This window comes from Thalassophryne amazonica, chromosome 15, assembly GCF_902500255.1.
Source record: "Thalassophryne amazonica chromosome 15, fThaAma1.1, whole genome shotgun sequence".
NCBI classification, from domain to species: domain Eukaryota; kingdom Metazoa; phylum Chordata; class Actinopteri; order Batrachoidiformes; family Batrachoididae; genus Thalassophryne; species Thalassophryne amazonica.
The window spans coordinates 16291147-16316034 of record NC_047117.1 but is presented as its reverse complement, the minus strand read 5'-3'; the positions used below and the strand labels follow the sequence as shown (position 1 = coordinate 16316034).

The 24888-nt window shown below is 45.2% G+C and overlaps 1 protein-coding gene across 2 annotated transcripts in view; it reads right to left on the bottom strand.

The window, feature by feature from the left end:
* The window catches only part of LOC117525734 (voltage-dependent T-type calcium channel subunit alpha-1I-like), a 219233-nt gene continuing 194345 nt past the window's right edge, over positions 1-24888 (bottom strand). Inside the window, exons 27-35 of one of the 2 annotated variants that reach the window (XM_034187666.1) lie at positions 17822-17931; positions 17592-17725; positions 17342-17412; positions 9097-9175; positions 8733-8854; positions 8115-8387; positions 7865-8015; positions 2657-3219; positions 1-865 (exon numbers count right to left, since the gene is read on the bottom strand). In XM_034187666.1, the coding sequence (XP_034043557.1) occupies positions 212-865; positions 2657-3219; positions 7865-8015; positions 8115-8387; positions 8733-8854; positions 9097-9175; positions 17342-17412; positions 17592-17725; positions 17822-17931 (2157 nt within the window). In that variant the 3' untranslated portion in view covers positions 1-211. Of the gene's footprint in view, positions 866-2656; positions 3220-7864; positions 8016-8114; positions 8388-8732; positions 8855-9096; positions 9176-17341; positions 17413-17591; positions 17726-17821; positions 17932-24888 lie in introns of those variants that run through there. The other variant, XM_034187667.1, reaches the window with a different exon arrangement.

The window sequence follows — 24888 nt, the reverse complement described above, 5'->3', positions numbered from 1 at the left end:
AAGAGCACAAAGGAGAAACACACACACACACATACACACACAGAAAGAGTTCGTCTGAAACACCCTGTGGTAATCTTGTGTTTAGTTGGGTCCAGGTGAAGGCGGGGCCTGAAACGGGGAGCAGTGATTGTATCTCTCACTCCTTGTTTGCGCTTTCGTAGCACATTCAACTCCTCCCCTAGAAAGAAAGAATAACCAATCCCTGTGTTTGTTACTCGTCCACGGAGCTGCCCTCTGGCTGATGGGGAGTGAGTGTTGTTGCATCACATGACAGGGTCCGCCTCCTCAGATCAACACTGTTGTCCGTTAGATGAGTTGCCACGGTAAGTGGCTCCTCCTCCGGGGGCGGGCTCATCCGTTGCTTCCTGTTCCTGTCTGAAACGGGAGACACCGATTGGCTGAGACGGCTCCTGTGCTCACCTGGGCTGGGAGTAAGGTGTCTGCTTTTGTGTGAGGAGCTGGCGGGAGATTGTGTTTGTGAGTAAGTGCTAATGCGGCTGACTTCCTCATCTGCATCGTCTGGGTTGGGATGAGGGTCAGAGCAGGGTTCGGGGCTTGCCGCGTTGGCTTCAGCACCGGCGGACAGAGTCTGCAGTCTCACGGGCCTCTTCTCACAATCAGTTTCTGAGTGCGCGCCACACACAGCTCGCTCAGATACGTCCTCATGTCCGGTGGCTTCACTGAAACTTCGGCTGTGACTTTTGCACGAGATCACCCTCCGCGGTTGCGTGTATTTCAGTGTGTGCACACTGCACGATCGCTGCCGTGGGGGCGAGGAGGCGGTGGCGGAGGCCACGACGAGGTGGGGCTCCCTCACATCTTCATTTGAGCCGCTGTGATCCAGAGAATCACAGCGCACAGCCTCCTGCACACAGAACATACGCACACACAGAAACAGCATCACAAATAGAGGCCGTCCCCGGGAAAAACAATTCCACTTTTAGTGAGAACAGTGATTATCACGATGAAGGCTTCAGACACTTTTAACAGAACAGCTGCCGTCCTCCATCAGAATGAGTCCGGGTAAACAGAGGAGGAAAATGTGCGCAGACAAGCAGAGAGAAAATGCAGCTGGATGGGAAAGTCTGTTGACAGTTTTTCAGGACAGCAGATGAATGCACCACACCAACGTGAAACATGCTCACCTCACCACACTCCACTGCACACTGGGAAGTTTACAGCTGATTTTAAATTAGGTGGAACAACCTCCACATCTAAGGCTAATGTAGTTTGTCGGACAGCAGTTCCCAATCCTGGTCCTTGGGACTCGAAGTACTGCACATTTTTCATTTGCCACTGAACTAATTGTCACTGAGCTCAGTCAGATGTTGATTAGATGAACTTATATAACACCTAAATAGATCCTTGTCATTTGACTGGTGGTTTGGAAGGTCATGTGATATTGATCATTTATCCCATTTGTCTTTGTGCTCCATTTACCGTGCAATTTTGGTTCCATTTAGAGTGTAAATTTGGTTCCATATGTTTTGTACCATCGCATGCTGTGACCACCACGCATGCGCACTAGCGGCGGTGGCGCTTAGCAGCTTATTGATGGTCGCTGTTCATTCTTCTAACACAAAAGCAAAAACAAATCCAGTATGCCTAAGCTGTGTGGAGGCATTTGCAATATTCGCTGCAACGTATCTAGCTAAAGTAGAACCGCTGTCGGATGAAGAGCTCAATTAATTTCTGTTGTGAATTTTCGCTGGCTTGAGAAAAGCAGACACCAGTCTGCCCACAAAGAAGGCAATGCACACATTAGCGATGGACGACATCACCAGTATTCTTTTTGAACTATCTGACTGTTTTTGCAAGTTGACTGAGAATAATTTTGGATTGGATTGCTATTTATTAAAAATCGTGTTGGACTGTTTAGAACCTCTTGATGTCAAATAACCACTGATGCACATCAAAATTTAAGTCTCTTTTCTCATGTTTATAAATGAATAAAATATCAAATGACAAGCATCTATTTTAGGCGTTATATAAAACAAATAATAAATGTTTTTTATGAGTGCAATGGTAAGAATATTTCAAGAGGTGAAAGAAGGAATGTTCCATCTTTCACCTCATGAAATATTCTTTCCATTGCATTCATAAACATTCATTATTTGTATAACATCTGACTTAGCGCATCTGCTCTCTTTAGTTCAGGGAAAATTGAAAATGTGCAGTACTTTGGGTCCCAAGGACCAGAATTGGGAAACACTGCTGTAGGACACTGGTAGACTGCTTCCTCTTGACTGGAAACAAGATATTTTAACAAATTTTCACTGACGGAACTCAACCTACTTCCCAGATGCAAATATTACAAAGAGTCAAGCATGTGAAGTGTGTTAGTGTTGCATCACCACAGTCATGTACAGTGTTCCACATGATGCATATTAACCCTATTCAGGACTTTTTTGGTCCATTGGACCCCATGGCAATTGCTTTCTCCATATTGTGCTCACTGAAGTCCTGAATAGGGTTAAATTACCCTTCAACAGGAGTTTAAAATATTATTAAGTAATACTATACGCAAATGACTGACCCTTAATTCAGTTTACTGGTCTCAGTGGGGCCTTTGGTGTGACTGATCCTGGTGTTCTACCACATGCCTCCCAGTGGGCTATACACAGTAGGCAGAAAGTCGAGAGGAGATGATACCCACCTGTCTCCGCAGTTGTCTGCTAGCACCGCGGAAGGATCCTGGTCTCTGGGTGACTGAACTCTCTGGAACGTAGGAGGGGCTTAGCTTGTTTCTGTTTAAGCTGTCTTGAGGGCTGAGCCAGCGAGTAGAAGATTGTCTGCTGGTACTGTCAGCAGTGCTCAGTCTAAGCGAGGGATGTCTGTCTATACTGTGGCAGGACCGGAGCTGAGGCCTGTCTGTGTGGTGGTCTGAATGGAGTCTGTATCCATCCACACTTTGAGCAGAGCTGAGTCTGTGTCTGTTTAAGCGCTGTGTCGGACTGAACCTGTACCCGTCTATACTGTGGGCTGAGTTCAGTCTGTGTCTGTTTTTTCGATGGACTGGACTGAACCTGCATCCGTCTATACTGTCTGCTGGACTAAGTCTAGGCGAGATGTGCCTGTCTATGCTCTGAGAGGTGTTGAGGCAGATCATGGGCCTGTAGCTACGTCCGGACCCCAGTGATGCATGGCTGATTGTGGGCAGCGCGCCTGGAACCTGCAGCAATGAACTGCCCCCACTGGAGCCCAGCGATGACATAGAGCCTGCCAAAAATAGAATGATCAAGTCAAACATGCACAATCAGGCCATTTACTGTCAAGATTAATATATATATATTGCATAATACCACACTTTATTAATGAAACACTTTCCACAAATCTTGCACAGCAGGTTGGGCTGAACCTGACATGTACACCATTAAATATAATGACAATCTGAGGTGATGAAAGAGTGAAGCCAGGAAATAAAAATGAGTATTTGTCAATTATGGCAAATGTACCGGTTATTTAAAAAGTAGATTACCAACTGAAGAGATTACTCAAGCAACAGCACAAATACATCTATCTATAAAGCAAGAAAGATCTTTGTGTGTGCGTGGGGGGGGGGGGGGCTTGCATACACTGTAAAAAATTCCAAGTTGACTCAACTTAAAATAATTTGTAACCTCGCTGCCTTAAAATTTTGATTAAGGCTAGCAAATTATTTTAGATCATTTGAACTCTTTTAGGTCTATTTTAGGTCATTTGAACAACTTAGTGCATCCATCTTTAAAGACCAAGTTCACATGACTTATTGCTTTGTTCTGGGAACTTTCTTTTTTTAGTCATATAAATAAATATTTTTGTTCTGTTAACGATACTCAGGTAATCTCAACTCACTTTTAAATCAGGCCAACAAGTTATGTCAAGTAATTTCAACTCACAATGAAGTGTCTCCAACTTTAAAGACCAAGCTCACATGACTTTTTGTCACAAATATTTTTGTTATATTAACAACAATACTCAAGTAATCTCAACTCACTTTTAAATCAGGCTAACAAGGTATATCAAGTAATTTTAACAGTCAGAGAGATATAGCTCTCTGACTGTTTGTCAGATCGACCTCAACTTTCGGATATAGCTTGCACATGGCACAATGATGTTCATCCTTTATTATTAAACTTTTGGGGATTCATGTTCCCCAAAAGCCTTTGGGGAACATGAATCCAAAAGCCAAAATAAACCTTTATTTTGAAACCTTTATTTTGATTAACATTGTAACATTCGTACTTCCAAGATGGTGTGGCTCACTGATGTTAATGGTAGAAAAGTTAAACAACATCAGATAGTTCATGTTGCTTGCACTGTTTCACAGTAAAGCATTTCATGCCATCGTCCCAGCAAATACTTTGACTGTGAAAGGCATGCTGTCAATGTTCCTTGCGACTGAGATTAACCATCGATTTCTATTTAATCTGCTAGTTGGCAGATGCAGTCCGTGAGCTGTTGCCAGCAGCCTCTGTCTTGCTTAGCGTTATTCCGCGTCATCAGACATTAGATTAAATACAATTCTATGATTTGCTGACTTAAACTTGGGTTAAAGTGATCCGAAAATGCTGTTTTGTGCAGCTTTCAGGTGCAGCGACAAGCTCACAAAGGATTGTCAGCTGGTTAAATAAAAGTTAAACAAATAAAAAATAAATAATAATAAATTGTGGAGTGAGCTTTCATAAGTGTGTATTATATGCAATATTAATGATGTGAGGAAATTACTAAAATTGCTGAATAAAGGTAAGAAAATGATTTAATTTTTGTCAATCTGTATTCTGTTAAGTAGTGACTTCAGTTTTACTGCCTGAATGCTTTGTCGTGATAAATATCACACCATTCATTTAGCGATTCAATTAGAAGTTTCACTTGCATAAGTCTCAATTTATCCCTTCTTAATTAGCCTCTGGTTTTTTCTTCACATCATGTTTTCTATCCTGAGATATTCTGTAAGAGCAAATTCATAGAATGGAAATGCTTTTTCTCTCAATTTGGTGGGTCACATGACAGTCGTTTTGACACTGTACATTCTACTAATATAAGAATATACAAGACTGAGATTAATTTCTCTATGATATTCTTCATATTCCAGGGTAGTGTTTTCAGATTTCTTTCAACTTGATCCAGAAACGATTGAATAATCTTTCTTTCACCCTGGCTGGCGTGGCTGTTTCATTTTATTTATTTCATATTTTCACAGAGAAGCGCTGCGTAAAAGCAGGCGGGTTAAGAGCAGTCTTAAATATTAATATCTTTAATATGATGCGAGTGTGCGAAGCTCTTACTTTCACCTCTGATTATTTCCCATCTTTAACTTATTGAAATTAATTAAGAATCAGACTAGTATCTCGTGTCATGGCAGGCATAATGTGTTTGACAAACTGATGGTATTATTTTCTATTTTGCTTCACAACATCTGGACTGTGATGAACAAATTCATTCAAGTCTATTGTATAAATAGTCTGATCCTCTTCTGTATTTGTTTTTGACAAATAGTGGCTGTGCAAATGTGGGACTGAGTTTGAATAAATGTAACCATGCAGTAATAGCACGGAAAATGCAGATTTATGGTGAAATCAATCATGCCCACACTGATTTCTATCGATGTCTGGTTGTCGGTCGCTAACCAACATGGCGGCGCTCTGGCAACAGCCAGAGAATGAGTGGATCACCACGGTCCTCCATCTAGTGAGTAAATAGAAATCGATGAGTTTAACTTGACAACACTGAGGAGACGTTAGCTAAAATCCGCTTTTTGAAAACATCAACAAATTTCCAACTATTTGTACAATGTTTCAGTAAGTACATAAGCTGAATGAAATCTTATATTTGCTGTGAGTTCAAGTTTAAATAAACTGTGTTCAGGAGGTGAGATACTGATTTGCTGTTTCAGATATTCTAAATGTTCTGTTTCATTTTGTCTGACTTAAAAGGAATCCTTTCATTTTCATATAATTGATAATAAAACTGATCTTTTAAAACAATATGAAATACTATATTCAAATAATAATGTAATATAGCATAAGTACACCTCTTCATACATCCCACCTTCAAACACAGCCTCATACGACCGTCCACGAGAAATCTACTTAAGCTTCCAATTTTCTATAGGAATAAAAACTTCCTACGGGCACTGCGCTAGTTTTTAAGAAAATGTGTAAACTGGATGTTCAGCTAAAGAAAACTACTTTTTAACTTGTGTGCATTATATGTGGAGCATTACTACCCACCCTGGTGATCACTAATGAGACAGCAGTAAGTTGCTTTGTGCTAATATTAGGTTCTCTTTTATGGAGATTCTCTTTTTACTTTGAAGTAAAATTTATGAAGGTAAATTTATGTTTTGGTTTTTTGTTTTTTTTTGTTTTTTTTTTGTTTTTTCATGCTGGTTTTACTTATTGACTTTGTCCAGTCCTTGTACTGCCTCTAAATCCTTCTTGGAGATTAGTTATCAACTGTGCATCGTCTTATTTTTAAGTAAACAACGTAAGAGATCTAGGAGGAACCTCCCATATTTATACCCATCATTCTGCCATACCAGTTGCTTGCATGAATTAAATTGCATATCAGTGGTAACATGTTTTGTGATGAAATACTTCAGTTAACAAACTGTTCTATTTGTACATGTAATTGACACATTCATTGCACCAAAACTAATAATAATGATAATAATAATAAAGTACATAATTTATTATTATTATAAAAACAACAGCAAGAGCCCAGTTATCTCTACTTGAACATGTCAGACTGGAATTATTTTTTTCTTCATATACAACATCACGGGTACTAGAATTATGTGACGTTTCATTGTTATCCACCAATCTGTTTAGAAAAAACTTGAGCTTATGAGACACATGGACAGATGAGCATGGCAATTCCCATATACCCCTCAAACCTTTATTTAAGGGAGAACAGAAACAAATACATAAAGTAACAATTAGCTGGGATTAGCCTCCAGCACATCCTAACCTAGTCCACTAAATACACTGGATACCTCTACGAAGATCTAAAACACCTTATCTGATCTTAATCTGCAGGTCAGGTCTGGAAGATTGCATTGGTGTCACGTGTTACTGTATCCACCATACCATGGAAATGCCTTGGGTCTTGGATGGCAACCACCCAGGCAGACAACTGGTCCTTCCCCACGTCTCAAAAGTAACCATCTATCTTCCCCAGCCAGGTGAAAAAAGACCACAAGACTTTGCAGATATTAATGCAGAAGAAGTATTAAGTCCTATCCTGGTCCTGGTCATCAGCCCAGTGTTTATTCACAGACACCAAAGATTTTGATGTAGATTTATTGCAAACCACAACATAGTGGAACCACTGAATTAGGTAGGATGTACCACAACCCACTACAGGCTATGGAACCGTCATGTACTTTACATCAAAATTAAAGATATTTATCCATTTACAGGATAAGAATGACAAAAAAAAAGTTTTGGTGTGTTGTGTATAATCATTAATCACATAACCTGATCCCCTCCTCTGAAGGTGTGCAGATCTTACATGTCTGTTCTCCCAACTCAGAGGGCGGACAGCTTTGGGTTTTTTTTAATTATTATGTTTGTTGAATCTGCTTATTGATCCAGAATTGAACATAAAAAGTATAAATTCAGCACTTTCCATGCATTTTATTTTTATTTATTTATTTTGCTGATAACATTGCAGCTTATTACATAATATTTGTTTGTTATGGGGGAAAAAAAAAAAATATATATATATATATTCTTTTTGAACACTTGCATCATCAGTCTTTGAATTTTTCTCCACATCGCTCCTCTTCCTTATTATATCCAATTTATGAAAGCAATAACCCTTTAGTGCAGCGCTGCAAAAACTATTCTTCAACTTAAAAAGCTATTGGCACCTAAATTACCTGAATAGCTGTAGCAGGAGTAAGTGTCATGACCAACGGGAGGAAGAGGAGAACATCTGAGCGGCTGAATGTAGCTGTCGCTAGGGAGAGACAGCATGCGTCCCATACTCAGCAAGTTGCCATGGAGACGCTCTTCTTCATCCACCAGCATCTGCCAGTGAGGGGTGGGGGGTGGGGGGGGGGCATGGGCCCGTCAGCGTTGTATCACCATCATCACACTTTTAAAACTCACTCATGCTCTGTCTGTTACCTGAGCAGGTGTCTCCGCGTTGGGCCCCAGGTCTCCACCCGCCGCTGCGCTACTGAGAGCCCGGCTGGCCTCCTCCCTCTCTCTCCTCTCCTCTAGCTCATCCAGCTCCGCCTCCTTATTGCTCTCCTCCAGGTGCTTCATCAGCACGGCAACGACAACATTGACCAAGACGAACTGAGCCGTTAGGACGAAGGTGACAAAGTAAATGGGGGAGATGAAGGGCAGGTACGAGAGGCAGTGACGGTCCTGCGGGCGACACTCACGCAGTGTGTCCTGCAAGAGGAGAGGTCCCCCCCCCAAAAAAAATAAATCAGTGAAGGCATTTGCAAAGGAGATGCACATCAAGATCTATTCATCCTGTATTTCTTCTCTTCCACCAGGGGGAGATGTTGAGTCAAGTGTGATGGCACTTGAGCCTCTTGCAGAACAGTGATGAGGTCTCACAGCTCCTTCAACGCCACCAGCTCTCATTTCGCCATTAAAAAAACTGATTTGCTTTGCATAATATAATGCCGGTCTCAAACCTGATGCTATAGGGCAGAAAACATGCTCAGACACAAACTCCCTCCATCCATCATCTTAGAAACTCTGCGTGGGCGAGACACAAAGAGAAATAACCTTCATAATCCCATTCCAGTTGTCTCCAGTCGACACCCTGAACAGCGTGAGGAAAGCCATGCCAAAGTTGTCAAAGGTAGCGTGGCGGCTAAGACCCTCACACAGGTTCTCCTCGGAACACTCTGCAAAAGGGATGAAAGGAGAAAAACAAAATTACGGGAGCAGTGATTCTGGGCAAAACAGGCAAAGGGGACTGAGTGAAAAGAGCAGAAAGTCCCGAAATGGCTCTGAATTGACACAATTATGCAACACAAAAATATTTGCATACACATGAGGCAGAGTGTTGTGCAATACATATAGTGACGTCAATGTATATGCATGCACATACTCACATGCACGTATGCACACACACATACACACTAACCCAGTTTTCCAAAGAGTTCAACTCCCAGAGCTGCATAGATGAAGAACAGCAACATGAAGAGCAGACCCAGATTCCCCACCTAGACAGATGTGTTACACACAGATATATACAGCATGTGATACCAGAACAGAACAGTTTACATCGAGAGAGACGACAACAAGCAACAGACAAACAGAGAGACTCGCATATTACTTTAAAACCACTGTGACACCTGCGGTCAAGCAATTTCACAGTTTGATCCCGGACACATGAATCACAATTATGTATGTTTACTGAAATTACACAGCGTGTCTCTGGGACTGGACCCGTCCTCCTCTGTAGCAGAAGGTTTGGGGAAGCCTGACTGGATGACAGACAAGCCCGCTGGTGGCACACTGCTGCAGAGACCTGGATTCGGTTCCTTTTTGCTCGGGTTTCCCCATTGAAAACACAAAGCATTATTCATGGCCCGGAAACCAGCAAAGGATCAAAGCTGTGATTCAAACCTGAGCGCAGGGATCACAGAGGGACTGCAAAATACATCTACAGAGTCAGATTAAGGATTCAAGAGATAAGAAATTTGGAAAAAAGCATTTATTTTTCACAAAATCTGTTGATTTTTTTCCCTCTCCTGACTTTCCTCTAATCCTTTTTGCACTGCGAAATAGTTTTGCCTATTAAGGCCTATAAAAAACCACTCAAATGAGTTGAAAAAGGGCGGCAGAGCAGTGAAGAGTGAAGAAATGGAGGAAAAATGTGAATCGCAGCAAAAGTGGAATTAAACTGATTCAAGTGGGAACAATTAAGGTTTAAAAAAATGTTTAGAATATATAAAGACTGTTAGAGTCAGATTAACAAGATTTATTCAGACAGGAAGAAAAAATGGTTGATTTTCATCCGTCACGGGAAAAAATTGTGAGAGTGCATCAAAAGCATGTCAGCCAATTAGAACTAGCGCTTAACTAGTAAGAAAAAAAACATACTTGAGCAGATAAGGTAGGAACAATTTACAATAAGGTTAAACTACTTAATCTCTTAATTAACTGTTTGTTAATACTGATTACTAAATTCGTTAAAATTTCCATTAATAAATGATTACAAAACGAATTAACTCTTGATTCACTGTTAATGCTTATTTCTGCATTAATTAACATGAATAGAAACTTTATTAAACACATTAACTGTTAGGTAATGCTGCGTTAACATACAACGGGTAAATTAACTATGGAACATGTCACCATTTTTCTCAGTAAATATATTTTTACAGGTGCTACTGACATTGACTTTTCTCCAGATGTTGGTAAAAACGCAAGTAATTTATACACACAAAGAAACCAAAACAATTAAGTACGTAAATTAAGTTAAATGTAATAAAATGGAATGGCACAGGGAAAAATATTGAACATGCTTACTGAAATTTATTTGATACTTCCAAGGCTGGAAGCGTGAAATCGATAGACGGATCGGTGCAGCATCTGCAGTGATGCGGTCGCTGTATCGGACCGTCGTGGTGAAGAGAGAGCTGAGTAGGGGGGCAAAGCTCTCCATTTACCGATCGATCTACGTTCCGATCCTCACCTATGATCATGAGATTTGGCTCATGACCGAAAGAACGAGATCGCGAGTACAAGCGGCCGAGATGAGTTTCCTCCGCAGGGTGGCTGGGCACTCCCTTAGAGATAGGGTGAGGAGCTCGGTCACTCGGGAGGAGCTCGGAGTCGAGCCGCTGCTTCCTCCACGTCGCATCTTTTGTGGATGCCCCCTGGACACCTCGCTGGAGAGGTGTTCCGGGCACATCCCACTGGGAGGAGGCCCCGGGAAGACCCGGGACACGCTGGAGGGACTACATCTCTCGGCTGGCTTGGGAACGCCTTGGGGTTCCCCCGGAGGAGCTGGAGGAGGTGTGTGTGATCGGGATGTCTGGGCGGCTTTGCTTGAGCTGCTGCCCCCGCGACCCGACTCCGGATAAAGCGGAAGAAAATGGATGGATGGATGGACTTCCAAGGTTGGGTAGGATTACTTTGAAATGTAATCCAAAAGTAATCAGATTACAAGTAATCCAAATGTATGGGCATACATACATGTAATCCACATGTATTCTTTCAAAGTAATCCTACCCAACCTTGGATACTTCGTACAAAAGCCTTTGACAGCTTCAAGAAACCTCCTGTGTGGACAACCTAGTCATGTGCATTGCTCAGATGTAATTTTGGTGGATTCTTCCACACAAACAGTCTTTAAATCTTGAGGTTTCCGTGGACCTCTTGTATGAACTCTGATCTTTAGTTCTTTTCATGGATTTTCTGTTGGATTCAAGTCTGCTGATTGGCTGGGACATTCTAGCAGCTTTATTTTCATTCTCTCAAACCAGTTGAGAGCTTCCTTGGCTGTGTGTCAGATCACTGTCTTACTGAAATCTCCAGCCTCATTTCATTTTCATCATCCTGGTGGATAGCAGCAGATTTTAATCATTCATCCTTCCTTCAATTATATGAAGTTTGCCGGTGTCATCTGCTGAAAAACAGCCCCACACCATGATGTTCCTACCTCTAAACGTCACTCTTGGTTTGGTGCTTTTGGGCTGATGTGCAGTGCCATTTATCTTACATATCATGGCATCCAAAGAGTTCAGTTTTGGTCTCAACTGACTAAACTAAATTCTCTCAGTATTTCACAGGCTTCTCTAAATGCTGTGCAGCAAACTTTAAATGAGCTTCAACATGCTTTTTCTTCAGCAATGGAGTCTTGCGTGGTGAGTGTGAATACAGGCCATGGTGGTTGAGTGCTTTACTTATTGATTGCTTTGAACAGCTGTTCAGTTGCTCTCCACAAGTGGTCCTTGGCTCTTGGAGAACTCTTCTGATAATTCTTTTCACTCCTCTGTGAGAAATCTTGTGGTTTATGGTGAAATGATGTTCTTGCCACTTTCAGATTTTGGCCCCAGCAGTGCTCACTGGAACATTCAGAAGTTTAGGAATCCTTTTGTAACCAATGTCATCAGTATGTTTTGTAGCAATAAGGTTGTGAAGATCTTGAGAGAGCTCTTTCCTTTTGCCCATCATGTGTGTTGCTTTGATAATGAGACCATCAGTTTGGACTGAACCAGCTGATATGAATTTGCAGCCCAGTCTCACGTTTTTTTTTTTTTTTTCATGTTCCGTCACGAAATAAGTCGAATTTTCATGATGGGGCTTTTTTTTTTTAACTCACTATTACTAACCCTACTCCTACCCCCAACTCTAACCTCAACCATAACCTAACCCTTCTCCTTCCCATAACCCTAACCATAACCACCTGACACCCCCGCTTCACTTTTAATTTCATGCAGCCATCACGGAATGAATTAGAATGAATTTGTGCTGCCGTGACAAAAATGAAGCGCTTTTCGTCATAATATCACAAACCAATAGATTAATGTATATTTTGTGCTGCTGAATCACGACTTGCCGTGAGACTGGGTTGGGATTTGCACTGACTAGGGGCAGGATTGCTTTCTAACTACTGATAGATTTCAGCTGGTGTCTTGGCTTTCCATGCCTTTTTGCACCTCCCTTTCTTCAGGTGTTCAAGACTTTTTACTTGTCAATTCTCACTATTACACATAATTTCTGTACTTATTTGTTTTGGTTTCTTTTTGTGGCTTACCTGCGTGGTTACTGACTCTCCCCCCCAACCACTTTACTTTTAATTTCGTGCAGCCATCATGGAATGAATTAGAATAAATTCATGCTGCCGTGACGAAAATGAGGCGCTTTTCGTCACAATATCACAAACCAATAGATTAATGTATATTTCATGCTTCTATGTCAATTAATGTGCCATTACTGTAAAATATTACTGATTAATTCAACTTGGATCAGTTTTTTTTTTTCTCCCAACCTGTAGCAGTTGATTAAAAATGTAACTGGTTTGATTTGAGATGAGAGGGTTGATGAAGTTCTTTGGGTTCCATCAAGAGAGCTGGAACACGTTTGCTGGTACATCCCCAACCTCACAAACCTACTCTGGTTTCCCGCCAAGTGACCACTCAATTAGTCCTGTGGTCCAGTCATTTTCAGTGATTTAGCTTTTTATGTGGCAGAATTCTTGCACAGCATACATTTTTTTAATAGGAAAGTACAACCTCTCAGGTATGAGGCTCAGGTTTTGAATTATAATGGGTTTTCTGAAAACACCAAAGGGTCAAAATTATACAAACACGGCCAAAAATATACATACAACCACTTAGGTTATTAATTCAGTGGTGCGGCAAGTGTCAAAATATTTGCCAAGACCTCTTAACGTTCTATTAGTGCTCATGATTGATGGCTAGTAGCATCTCTGTGCCAACACAAAAAGGGTTTGTTTGGCAGCACGTCTTGGATCAACCAGCACATAGTACATGAAAGGAAAGTCTGAGCTCATTGCTGCGCAGGAGAACAAGGATTGTATATTTAAGCAAGTGAGGGATGCCTGATGGAGCCATTTCTAAACAACTACAGATTCCAAGATCATTCATTCAAACAATTTGTATGCAAGTAGAAGTTACTGTGCAGCCACTTTGCCAAGGTCGGGAAGAAAACCCAAACTGTCAGCCTCAGCTGAGAAGAAAATAGTTTGGATGGTCAGGAAGAATCCAGGAGCCACCAGGTCTGAAGATGCTGTAACATCAGTGCCACTGTCTACGGTAACCTGAGTTTTATATCATCATGGACTGAAATGCTGCTGTTCAAGAAAGAAGCTCCTGTTTCCAAAATTAACACCTTCAAGCTCAAATAAAATTTGTGACTGACAGAATGGACAAAGAAAAATAATTCTAGGAAGAAAGTTCTTTGGGTGAGATGAAACAAAGGTCGAGTTGTTTGGCTACAATGACCAGATGTGTGTTCAGATGAGTAAAGCTGAATCCTCATTCAACCCCAACAACACGTGCCAGCTGGGATGGTGGTGGCAGCATCATGCTGTGGAGTTAGTCTGCTGCCACAGGAAGTGGTGCACTGCAAAAAGTGGATGGAATATTGAGGAAGGAAGACTATATGAGAATCCTTCAGCAAAAGCTTCATTAATCAGCAAGGCGAATGAAACCTGGAAGGACAACAACCCCAAACACACATCAAAACCTGACACTGAATAGATAAGGCAGACAAACTTTATGCTTTTGGAACAGCATTCATAAAGTTCTGGCTGCAACCTTATTGAAAATATTGTGACTTAATGTACTTACAAAACTGGTATGTCCCAGTAAACAAACTACTTTTACTGAAATTTACCAATTCTGCCAAGAAAAGTGGTGAAACATCCAACCAGAATCTTGTTCAATCACAACCACAAGAATCTGGTCAAGGTCAAACTTCGTATTGTGAACCAGCTTATTGCAATTAAGGATAACAAGGAGGCTGGAGACTACCCCAGGGGTCATTGAGGCAGTGTACACCTTGGACAGGCCACCAGTCTATCTCAGGGCCAACACATATAGACAGAAAAACATTTGCACTCTCACCTACAGTTAGAGTCACCAATTCATGTAACCTGTATGTCTTTGGAAGTGGGAGGAAACTGGAGCACCCAGAGGGAACCCACGCAAACACAAGGAGGACATGCACGTTTGGCACAGAAAAGACCAGGTGGGAAGAAAATCCGGGACTTTCTTGCTGTGAGGCAACAGTGCTAACCGCTAAGTCACTGTACTGCCCTACTAATGGACAATCAACCAAATAATCTGCACGCTGTACATATAATTCTGACTCTGCTGATTTCAGCAAACCAAAATAAATAAAGGTGGTGCACCAAATTCCTGTTTTTCTATTAAGCATTCATGTTCTGCCATCATTCTGTCCCAGAAAACAGTTGACAGAAATCACTGAAAGCCTAACATGCAACATTCACGTCCACGATGGATGTACGTAAACATTTGACCCCAACTTTATCGTCCACAGCCACGTTAGGTGGATTCCTCCTACAGTAATGGGTGAATGTACCTGGCACTGAAAGTGGTCTTCCACTAAGTCAAAAGGTCCTCCTGGGGGTTGGTGAAAGGATTATTCCTTTAACTAGCAATTTTTTAATATTATTTTTTTTCCCACCAAACAGCACAAACGCAAACGTGCAGAATTATTTCTGCTCTCCATGGGTGAAACTCTGCTGCAGCAGAGCACACACAGGCAAAATCCATCAAGAGCACAATCTGAAAGGGTCATGGTCCTTAAGGGTGGTGATAGGTAGTCCTGAGGTGTCATCCATTGCACAGTGGCGCTGAGGCCCCAACAGGAGGTGGCTCATTAATTTTGGCAGACAAAATGTTACTCCACAAGGGAAACTTAACAGAAAGTGGTTTGGGAAGCACTGCCCTACATATGTCTGCTGGTTAGCTGAGATGTATATGTGCAGTAGCATCTGCTTAAGTGGCACAGTGTGCAGTGTACTTACATGTGACTGCATCAACATGCAGGGTCCACGTTAACACCACAGCAGATGCAAGCAGTCAACTCAAACTTAATATTGTGTTTTTATAAATGTAAGAGAGACTGGAGAAATTCAGTGAGATGTGTGCTGAGGTGGTTGCACTACCCACTGAGCCATTATCTCCTCATGAGGAGATTTATGGTCCTATCTTCCACCCAGTGCAAGGTAATGGAAAGCACAATCCAAGTGACAATGATAGTGTACATCTGTTGCAGTGCTTTTTTTTATTCCCATGTGCCGGTGGTGGAGATTCTGAATCAGGCTGCTCGTGCTCTGTAACGTCCACAGGTGGACCTGAATGCTGAGAGGACGGCGGCTGTGGACCGCTCTTCTTGCACACGACTAACCTCTGGGTACCGAAACTTGGCACCAAAAGACGAGGCATGTTTCGATACTCAGCACTTCCAAAGCATTTCGGTCTGTGCCAAAAAAGAACCAAAGTTCGGTACCCAGCCCTACTCAGTGCCCCTTATCATCAACATGTGACAGGGTAGCAGCTTAAAATACTGTAGCCTAGTTTCTCTTTGATACCATACAAAACTATCTGCTTGACTCCTGCGTCATCCTTCAACACAGCAATGAACATGCTTTTGGGTTAGTGTTCATGTAAGCATTAGGGTTAATTTTCACATCGCTAAAGGACACAAAAGGGGTACCCAGTGTGCCAAATGCTGATGACAAGGGGTCCTGCATCAAAGTGTTACAAGTTGGGAGTGAGAATGTGTTGTCTAAAAGTGCAGTCAGGTGCAATGATGGTGCATTGTAAATGTACTATTAGAAGGGCAAAACATTGGTTCATGATGCATGTGCACCCTGCTTGTACACACTGTGAAACTGAATGGAAAACAACTTTTTTAAAAGTAAGCTGCTATGGGAAAATAAAAACTTCACCTTAATGCTTCACCTCAGGGAGATTTGGTGGCCACTGTCCACTGGAGTGCTCTGTTGGCACAGATTATTTAACTCCTCAGAAAAGCTCCCATTGAGCTCACTTTCTAAATAGCAGTGTCCACAGAATACACCAGGTTCCTGGTGCACTACAACTTTTGAAATGGATGACAGGTGAAACTGATATTATTTCATGTTATGCAAAAAACATGCTATGATTTATTGAAAGGATAAATCTAACCTCTCTGCACTTTATTTTACACTCAGATTAGTTGGACATGCTGCAAATGGACCTCCACTATGCAGTGCAGATCACAGGGCATAGATCTTCAAGAGCAGATAAAGAAAGACACACACACACACACACACACACACACACAAAAACCGAATGACGAATGAAGCTGCAAAATGATGTTACATAAAAATGTTTAACTGCACATCCTGTGTGCTGACCACACTCAAGGTAAATAAATGAAGAAGTAAATAAATCATCACAGGTAGTTTGTGTGTATGCTTTTAAGGATAATGGTGTACATCAAGAACTAATGGTGGTAGACTCTACATTTTGCTGTCAAATTATATTTCTGAAAGCCATAATGGAAGCCTTTTTCAGAAACTGAGCTGTTACCATGGTAACAGTCAAAAACAGCAAAATCCATCCAATGACTTGGATGTCAGGAACCACTAAGCTTACTTATTATATTTTAGGGACCTCAAGTTTAAATTTCTTGTTATTTTAAATAGCAGTTATCCCATGAGAGTTTCAGTTTAACTGAATTAATTTGTTGCTGACCAATACCCAGTGAGACTCAGAAGAGTTGGTTAAAGCACATAATCAAGCTGCTGTGGTCCATCTGATATAGAAATCAGCAAAGCACTGTGACAGAAATACTTCATTTTATTAATTAATTTAGTTTTTGCCGGTTGTGCTTCTTACTTGAGGCAGCGCTTGCATCACCGTATCCAGGAGAGCCCTCATTCCTGTGGCCATCTTCAGCAGCTTCAGCACTGAAACAGTGTAGAGTGTCAGCTTTTAGAAGTAACATGAAACCTTTCTGTGTGTGTGTGTGTGTGTGTGTGTGTGTGTGTGTGTGTGTGTGTGTGTGTGTGTGTGTGTGTGTGTGTGTGTGTGTGTGTGTGTGTGTGTGTGTGTGTGTGTGTGTCTGTGTGTGTTGCCATGCGCATACCTCGTGTTATCCTCAGGACCCTCATGATGCGTATAATGGTTGGGTTGATGGGCAGCGAAGCATTCAGGTCAATTTCCTCCAGTGTGATTCCCATGATGGATAACAGCACAATGGCGAGGTCCAGCTGGTTCCATCTTAAATGCACAGAGACACACGTGCACAAATCATCAGTGTCTCTGAGGGGGAAGGTTTGTGATGGTCCTCGTATTCGTGTGATGGTGTGTGACTACCTCTCTTTGAAAAAGCGGCGCAGGCCGAAAGCGAAAAGCTTGAGAATGGCCTCGATGACAAAAACCAGGGTGAAGACGTAATTACAGTACTTCAGTATTTCCTCAAGATACTAAAGGGCACACAAACAGATACACTGAAACACAGACCCCCATACAATTACCAACACACTATTAAAAAAAAAAAAAAAAAAAAAAAAATACAAATGCAACACTGAAGAATTTCAAAGATTTCTATTAAAAATAAAGTAAGAAGTGGAAGTTTGATAAGGACATAATAGTGTCCAGATTTCTGTGATACTGCTCTGTACTTTGCTGTGGAGAGATGAACAGAACAACAAACCTATGGATCTCATGATGGTGATGTTCGGCGAATTCAACAAATTGGCCGCATATACATACTTATACTACCTTATTATATAATAGACAAAAAGCAGTGTGTCACGATCTTTAGGGTGTACAAAAACTCAGTAGGTATTTAGTAGCAGTCCATCAACACTCAAATTGTTCTACTACCTCTACCGTGTGCAAAGGGACAACACAACATTATCCCATGATGCTGCTGGAGCTCATAACCAAAGAAGAAAAACTTCCCAGGAAAATTCACAGAAGATAGAAGACATACAGGAAAATGGTACCAGCGTCCAAGCGGCCGTGCAGCTGCACAAACATACATACAAGTGTCAGAAACTATTACATTTTTTTTTAGCATATTATCCATTTCAAAACCATGAATTTTGTTATGCAATAGTTTTGATTAATGTTTCACGTCCATTTTCTATACCCGATTACTCTGTTTGAGGGTCGGGGGTGGGGGTGGGACCTATCCCAGCAGTCATAACAACAGGCAGCGGCGGTGGCCAAGTGGTTAATGCTCTTGGTTTCAGTGTGGAAGGTTCCTGGTTTAAAACCCACCCTTGCCACATTTCTCATCTGGAGTAAAACTTGTGCCAAATCAACATGCAGATCCACAAGGGAAAACAAGGGAGCAGCCGAAGGGGCTTACTAATGTAGCAAAAATAGAAACCAAATGATCCGCACAACCACAGCGCTCCGATAGAAAAAAGGTTTTATTTAACAAGACGTAACATTTCGGGCAACCTACCCTTCGTCAGACCAAGTCTTTGGTCTCTCTCCTGGAGCGCTGTGGTTGGGCGGATCATTTGATTTCTATTTTTGGTACAATTTTTCTTGGTCCAGCATGCCTTTTTATGTGTTTTGGATGTGCGTGTCTTCATTGCTTGCTAATGTAGAGCATAAAACAAATTCATTGAACATTAGAAATATAAGGAAATTGTTGGGAAGGTGTCGAAGCACGGACCCACAACAGGGGGCGCAAATGAACGGACAATGAATAAGCCAAAAAGGTAACAATTTAATGTTGCGATAATACACAACGAAACGTACTGTAATCTGCACAGTCAATTTAACACCAGGTGACGTGTGGGCAGGCTCGAAGATAGAAAACCCCCGACGAGAGAGAAGCTGCGTCCCACACGGCTTCCACCACCAAGAACACCGGAGCCGCCAAGTCCCGAGTCCCCAGGTGGCCTCTGTCTTCGGCTGTCGACCCTGGTACTGCTGGTAGAAAGCAGAAATATGATGAGTGAGTGTGAGTCCGCACACTCAGTAAATCCACAGTTAACGAGGGAGGAAGCGCCTCCACCTCCAAGCACACACTCGTGCAGCTCCTGTTTGAGCACTTATCTGGGTGGGAGGTGTTGCGAAGCCGTCGCTGAACACCTCAAACGCCACCTCCACAGACGAGTCTCACCGACAGGAAAACGGCTGCAAAGAAGAGTTCAGACAGATATACAGTCTTAAGTTCACAGAGAAATTACCTTGGTAATGGTAGTCGATTTCTCGGCGGGGAGGTGGAGTTGCAGTCCGGCTTTTATGGTGGTGATGATGAACGAGTGACAGCTGGTGCAGAGGATGAGTGACAGCTGTCACTTCTTCTGGGTCTGGTGCCCTCTCGTGCTTGGAGCCCGCACTCCAAGCAGGGCGCCCTCTGGTGGTGGTGGGCCAGCAGTACCTCCTCTTCAGCGGCCCACACAACAGGACCCCCCCCCTCAACGGGTGCCTCCTGGCGCCCGACCAGGCTTGTCCGGGTGTCTTGCGTAGAACTCGGCCAGGAGGGCCGGGTCCAGGATGAAGCTCCTCTTCACCCAGGAGCGTTCTTCAGGTCCATACCCCTCCCAGTCCACCAGGTATTGGAACCCCCGGCCCTTACGACGGACGTCCAGGAGCCTGCGGACCGTCCAAGCAGGCTCCCCGTCGATGAGCCGGGCAGGAGGCGGCGTAGGTCCAGGTGCACAGAGGGGCGAGGTGCGGTATGGCTTGATGCGGGACACGTGGAATACAGGGTGGATCCGCAGTGAAGCCGGGAGTCGGAGCTTCACTGCAGCCGGGTTGATGATCTTGAGGATTTGAAATGGTCCAATGTACCTGTCCTTTAACTTAGGGGAGTCCACACAAAGGGGGATGTCCTTTGTTGAAAGCCACACCTCCTGTCCGGGCCTGTAACAGGGCAGAGCGGGCGGTCCGCCACACCCGGCGGCACCTCCTGAGGTGGGCCTGGACCGAGGGCACACCGACCTCTCCCTCCACCAGTGGGAACAATGGGGGCTGGTACCCCAAACATGCCTCAAAAGGGGAGAGGCCGGTAGCAGACGAAACTTGGCTGTTGTGGGCATACTCGATCCAGGCCAGATGGTGACTCCAGGCCGCCGGATGCGCGGAGGTGACACACCAAAGGGCCTGTTCCAACTCCTGGTTGGCCCGCTCTGCCTGGCCGTTGGTCTGGGGGTGGTACCCGGACGAGAGACTCACAGTGGCCCCCAGCTCCTTGCAGAAACTCTTCCACACCTGTGAAGAGAACTGGGGACCACGATCTGATACAACGTCCGATGGTATCCCATGCAGCCGCATGACGTGGTGGACCAGGAGGTCTGCCGTCTCCTGGGCCGTCGGGAGCTTCGGGAGGGCCACGAAGTGGGCCGCCTTGGAGAACCGGTCCACTATCGTGAGAATCACGGTGTTGCCCTGGGACGGCGGGAGGCCCGTGATGAAATCCAGGCCGATGTGAGACCAGGGGCGATGAGGCACTGGCAGGGGTTGGAGGAGGCCCGTCGTCCTCCGATGGTCTGCCTTGCCCCTGGCGCAGATGGTACAGGCCTGGACGTAGTCCCGGACGTCGGTTTCCAGGGACGCCCACCAGAAGCGCTGCTGGACTACTGCCACGGTCCTACGTACTCCGGGATGACAGGACAGCTTGGACCCGTGACAGAAGTCCAATACGGCAGCTCTTGCCTCTGGTGGGATGTACAGTCGGTTCCTGGGGCCAGTCCCCGGGTCCGGGCTCCTTGTCAGGGCCTCCCGGACGGTCTTCTCCACGTCCCAGGTGAGGGTGGCCACGACAGTGGACTCGGGGATGATGGTCTTGGTGGGGTTCGACAGCCCCGCTTTGGCTTCTTCTTCGTGCACCCGGGACAATGCATCTGGTTTTTGGTTCTTGGTCCCGGGGCGATACGTGATCTGGAAGTCAAAGCGCCCGAAGAACAGAGACCAGCGGGCTTGCCTGGGGTTCAGCCGCTTGGCGGTCCGGATGTACTCCAGGTTCCGATGGTCCGTGAAAACCATGAAGGGCAACGATGCCCCCTCCAGCAGGTGTCTCCACTCTTCAAGAGCCTCCTTCACCGCAAGAAGTTCCCGATTGCCGACGTCATAGTTCCGTTCAGCGGGGGTCAACCTCCGGGAATAAAAGGCACAAGGATGGAGAACCTTATCAGCCTCCATGCTCTGGGACAGCACGGCTCCTATCCCTGAGTCAGAGGCGTCCACTTCTACTATGTACTGGCGATCAGGATCAGGCTGCACCAGAACTGGTGCAGTCGAGAACCGGCGTTTCAACTCCTGGAACGCGGCTTCGCACCGATCCGACCAGGCGAAGGGGACCTTGGTGGAGGTCAGGGCAGTCAGGGGGCTAACTACCTGACTGTAACCTTTAATGAACCTCCTGTAGAAATTTGCAAAGCCTAGGAACTGCTGTAGTTTCCTGGGGCTTGTTGGCCAATCTTTCACCACCGCAACCTTAGCCGGATCAGGGGCGACGGAGTTGGAGGAGATGATGAACCCCAGGAAGGACAAAGAAGTGCGGTGGAACTCGCACTTCTCGCCCTTCACAAACAGCCGGTTCTCCAACAACCACTGTAGGACCTGACGTACATGCTGGACATGGGTCTCAGGGTCCGGGGAAAAGATGAGTATATCGTCCAGATATACGAAGACGAACCGATGCAGGAAGTCCCGCAAGACGTCATTTACCAAAGCTTGGAACATCGCGGGGGCGTTAGTGAGGCCGAACGGCATGACCAGGTACTCAAAATGACCTAACGGGGTGTTGAATGCCGTCTTCCATTCGTCTCCCTTCCGGATCCGAACCAGGTGGTACGCGTTTCTAAGATCCAATTTAGTGAAAATTTGGGCTCCATGCAGGGGCATGAACACTGAATCCAACAGAGGTAACGGGTATCGGTTGCGAACCGTGATCTCGTTCAGCCCTCTGTAATCAATGCATGGACGGAGTCCGCCGTCTTTTTTACCCACAAAAAAGAAACCAGCACCCATCGGGGAGGTGGAGTTCCGGATCAGCCCGGCAGCTAAGGAGTCCCGGATGTAGGTCTCCATTGATTCGCGTTCTGGACGTGAGAGGTTGTACAACCTACTGGACGGGTACTCAGCGCCCGGGACCAAATCGATGGCACAATCATACGGTCGGTGCGGGGGAAGAGTGAGCGCCAGATCTTTGCTGAAAACGTCAGCAAGATCATGCTACTCCTTTGGCACCGCCGATAGATTGGGGGGGACTTTGACCTCCTCATTAGCCGTAGTGCCGGGAGGGACCGAAGATCCTAAACACTCCCGGTGGCAGGTTGCGCTCCACTGCGTCACAACCCCAGACGGCCAATCTATCCGGGGATTGTGCTTCACCATCCATGGAAAGCCCAAAATCACTCGGGAGGTAGAAGGTGTTGCATGGAACACTATCTCCTCCCTGTGATTCCCAGACACAACCAAAGTCACTGGTTGTGTCTGATGTGTGATTAATGGAAGCAGGGTGCCATCTAGTGCTCGCACCCGCAATGGTGTCGGCAGAGCCACCAGAGGGAGCCCTACTTCCTTTACCCATCTGCTGTCCAGCAGATTCCCTTCAGACCCCGTGTCTACCAGTGCTGGGGCGTGAAGGGTTAAATCCCCACAAAGGATTGTTACTGGGATTCGTGCAGATTTGCGGGGTTTTCCCGCGTGCGTGTTATGGCCCACCCTTAGCCCAGTTTCTAAGGACGGGCGTTGTAGTTTGACCGTTTGGGGGCAGTCCTTCTGCATGTGCTCGCAAGAGCCGCAGACAAAACACTCCCCGCGGGCCAGCCTCCTTTGTCTGATATTTGATCTTAATTTGGCCCTGCTCGTGTCCATAGCCTCCTCAGCAGGGGGAGCTGTAGCCACACGGGGCTCTCTGGCAGTGAAGCGTGGGGACGACGTCACCTTGTCGGAACCGGAAGGGGGAGGGACAGCTCGTGCCCGGTCACGCCCCCCGGCCTGCTCCCGACGATGCTCATTTAAACGGTTGTCTAAGCGTATAATTAAATCGATAAGCCCGTCAAAATCCCGCGGTTCCTCCTTAGCCAGTAGGTGCTCCTTAAGGACCGGGGACAGTCCGTTTACAAAGGCGGCGCGGAGCGCAACGTTATTCCAGCCGGACCTCGCTACCGCGATGCGGAAGTCGACTGCATACTCGGCTGCGCTACGGCGCCCCTGTCTCATCGACAGCAGCACGTTCGAAGCGGTCTCGCCTCTGTTGGGATGATCAAACACTTGTTTGAACTCCCGTACAAACCCAGTATAAGACGTTAGGAGCCGTGAATTCTGCTCCCAAAGCGCCGTAGCCCATGCGCGTGCCTCTCCTCGAAGCAAATTAATAACATAAGCCACCCGGCTAGCGTCTGATGCGTACATGACAGGGCGCTGTGAAAAGACGAGCGAACACTGCATGAGGATGTCCGCGCACGTCTCGACACAGCCCCCGTATGGTTCCGGAGGGCTTATGTATGCTTCAGGGGACGGTGGGGGGGTTCGTTGAACGACCAGTGAAACGTCTGATACAGGCCCAGGACCAGCCAGAGGAGTGGCTGCAGCAGCGCCCTGATCGCGCGCTTCCACCCTGGCGGTGAGAGCCTCCACCCTCCGATTAAGGAGGACATTCTGCTCGGTCACTAAATCTAACCGAGCCGTGAAGGCGGTTAAGATCTGCTGCAGCTCACTCAACACGCCTCCCGCTGACGCCTGCGCTCCTGGCTCTTCCATTGGTGTTCAAGCTCGGGTTGACGCCCCTCGGAATCCATGACGATGGCCGAGAAATCCTGTTGGGAAGGTGTCGTAGCACGGACCCACAACAGGGGGCGCAAATGAACGGACAATGAATAAGCCAAAAAGGTAACAATTTAATGTTGCGATAATACACAACGAAACGTACTGTAATCTGCACAGTCAATTTAACACCAGGTGACGTGTGGGCAGGCTCGAAGATAGAAAACCCCCGACGAGAGAGAAGCTGCATCCCACACGGCTTCCACCACCAACGGTCTGAAGAACACCGGAGCCGCCAAGTCCCGAGTCCCCAGGTGGCCTCTGTCTTCGGCTGTCGACCCTGGTACTGCTGGCAGAAAGCAGAAATATGATGAGTGAGTGTGAGTCCGCACACTCAGTAAATCCACAGTTAACGAGGGAGGAAGCGCCTCCACCTCCAAGCACACACTCGTGCAGCTCCTGTTTGAGCACTTATCTGGGTGGGAGGTGTTGCGAAGCCGTCGCTGAACACCTCAAACGCCACCTCCACAGACGAGTCTCACCGACAGGAAAACAGCTGCAAAGAAGAGTTTACAGATACAGATATACAGTCTTAAGTTCACAGAGAAATTACCTTGGTAATGGTAGTCGATTTCTCGGCGGGGAGGTGGAGTTGCAGTCCGGCTTTTGTGATGATGAACGAGTGACAGCTGGTGCAGAGG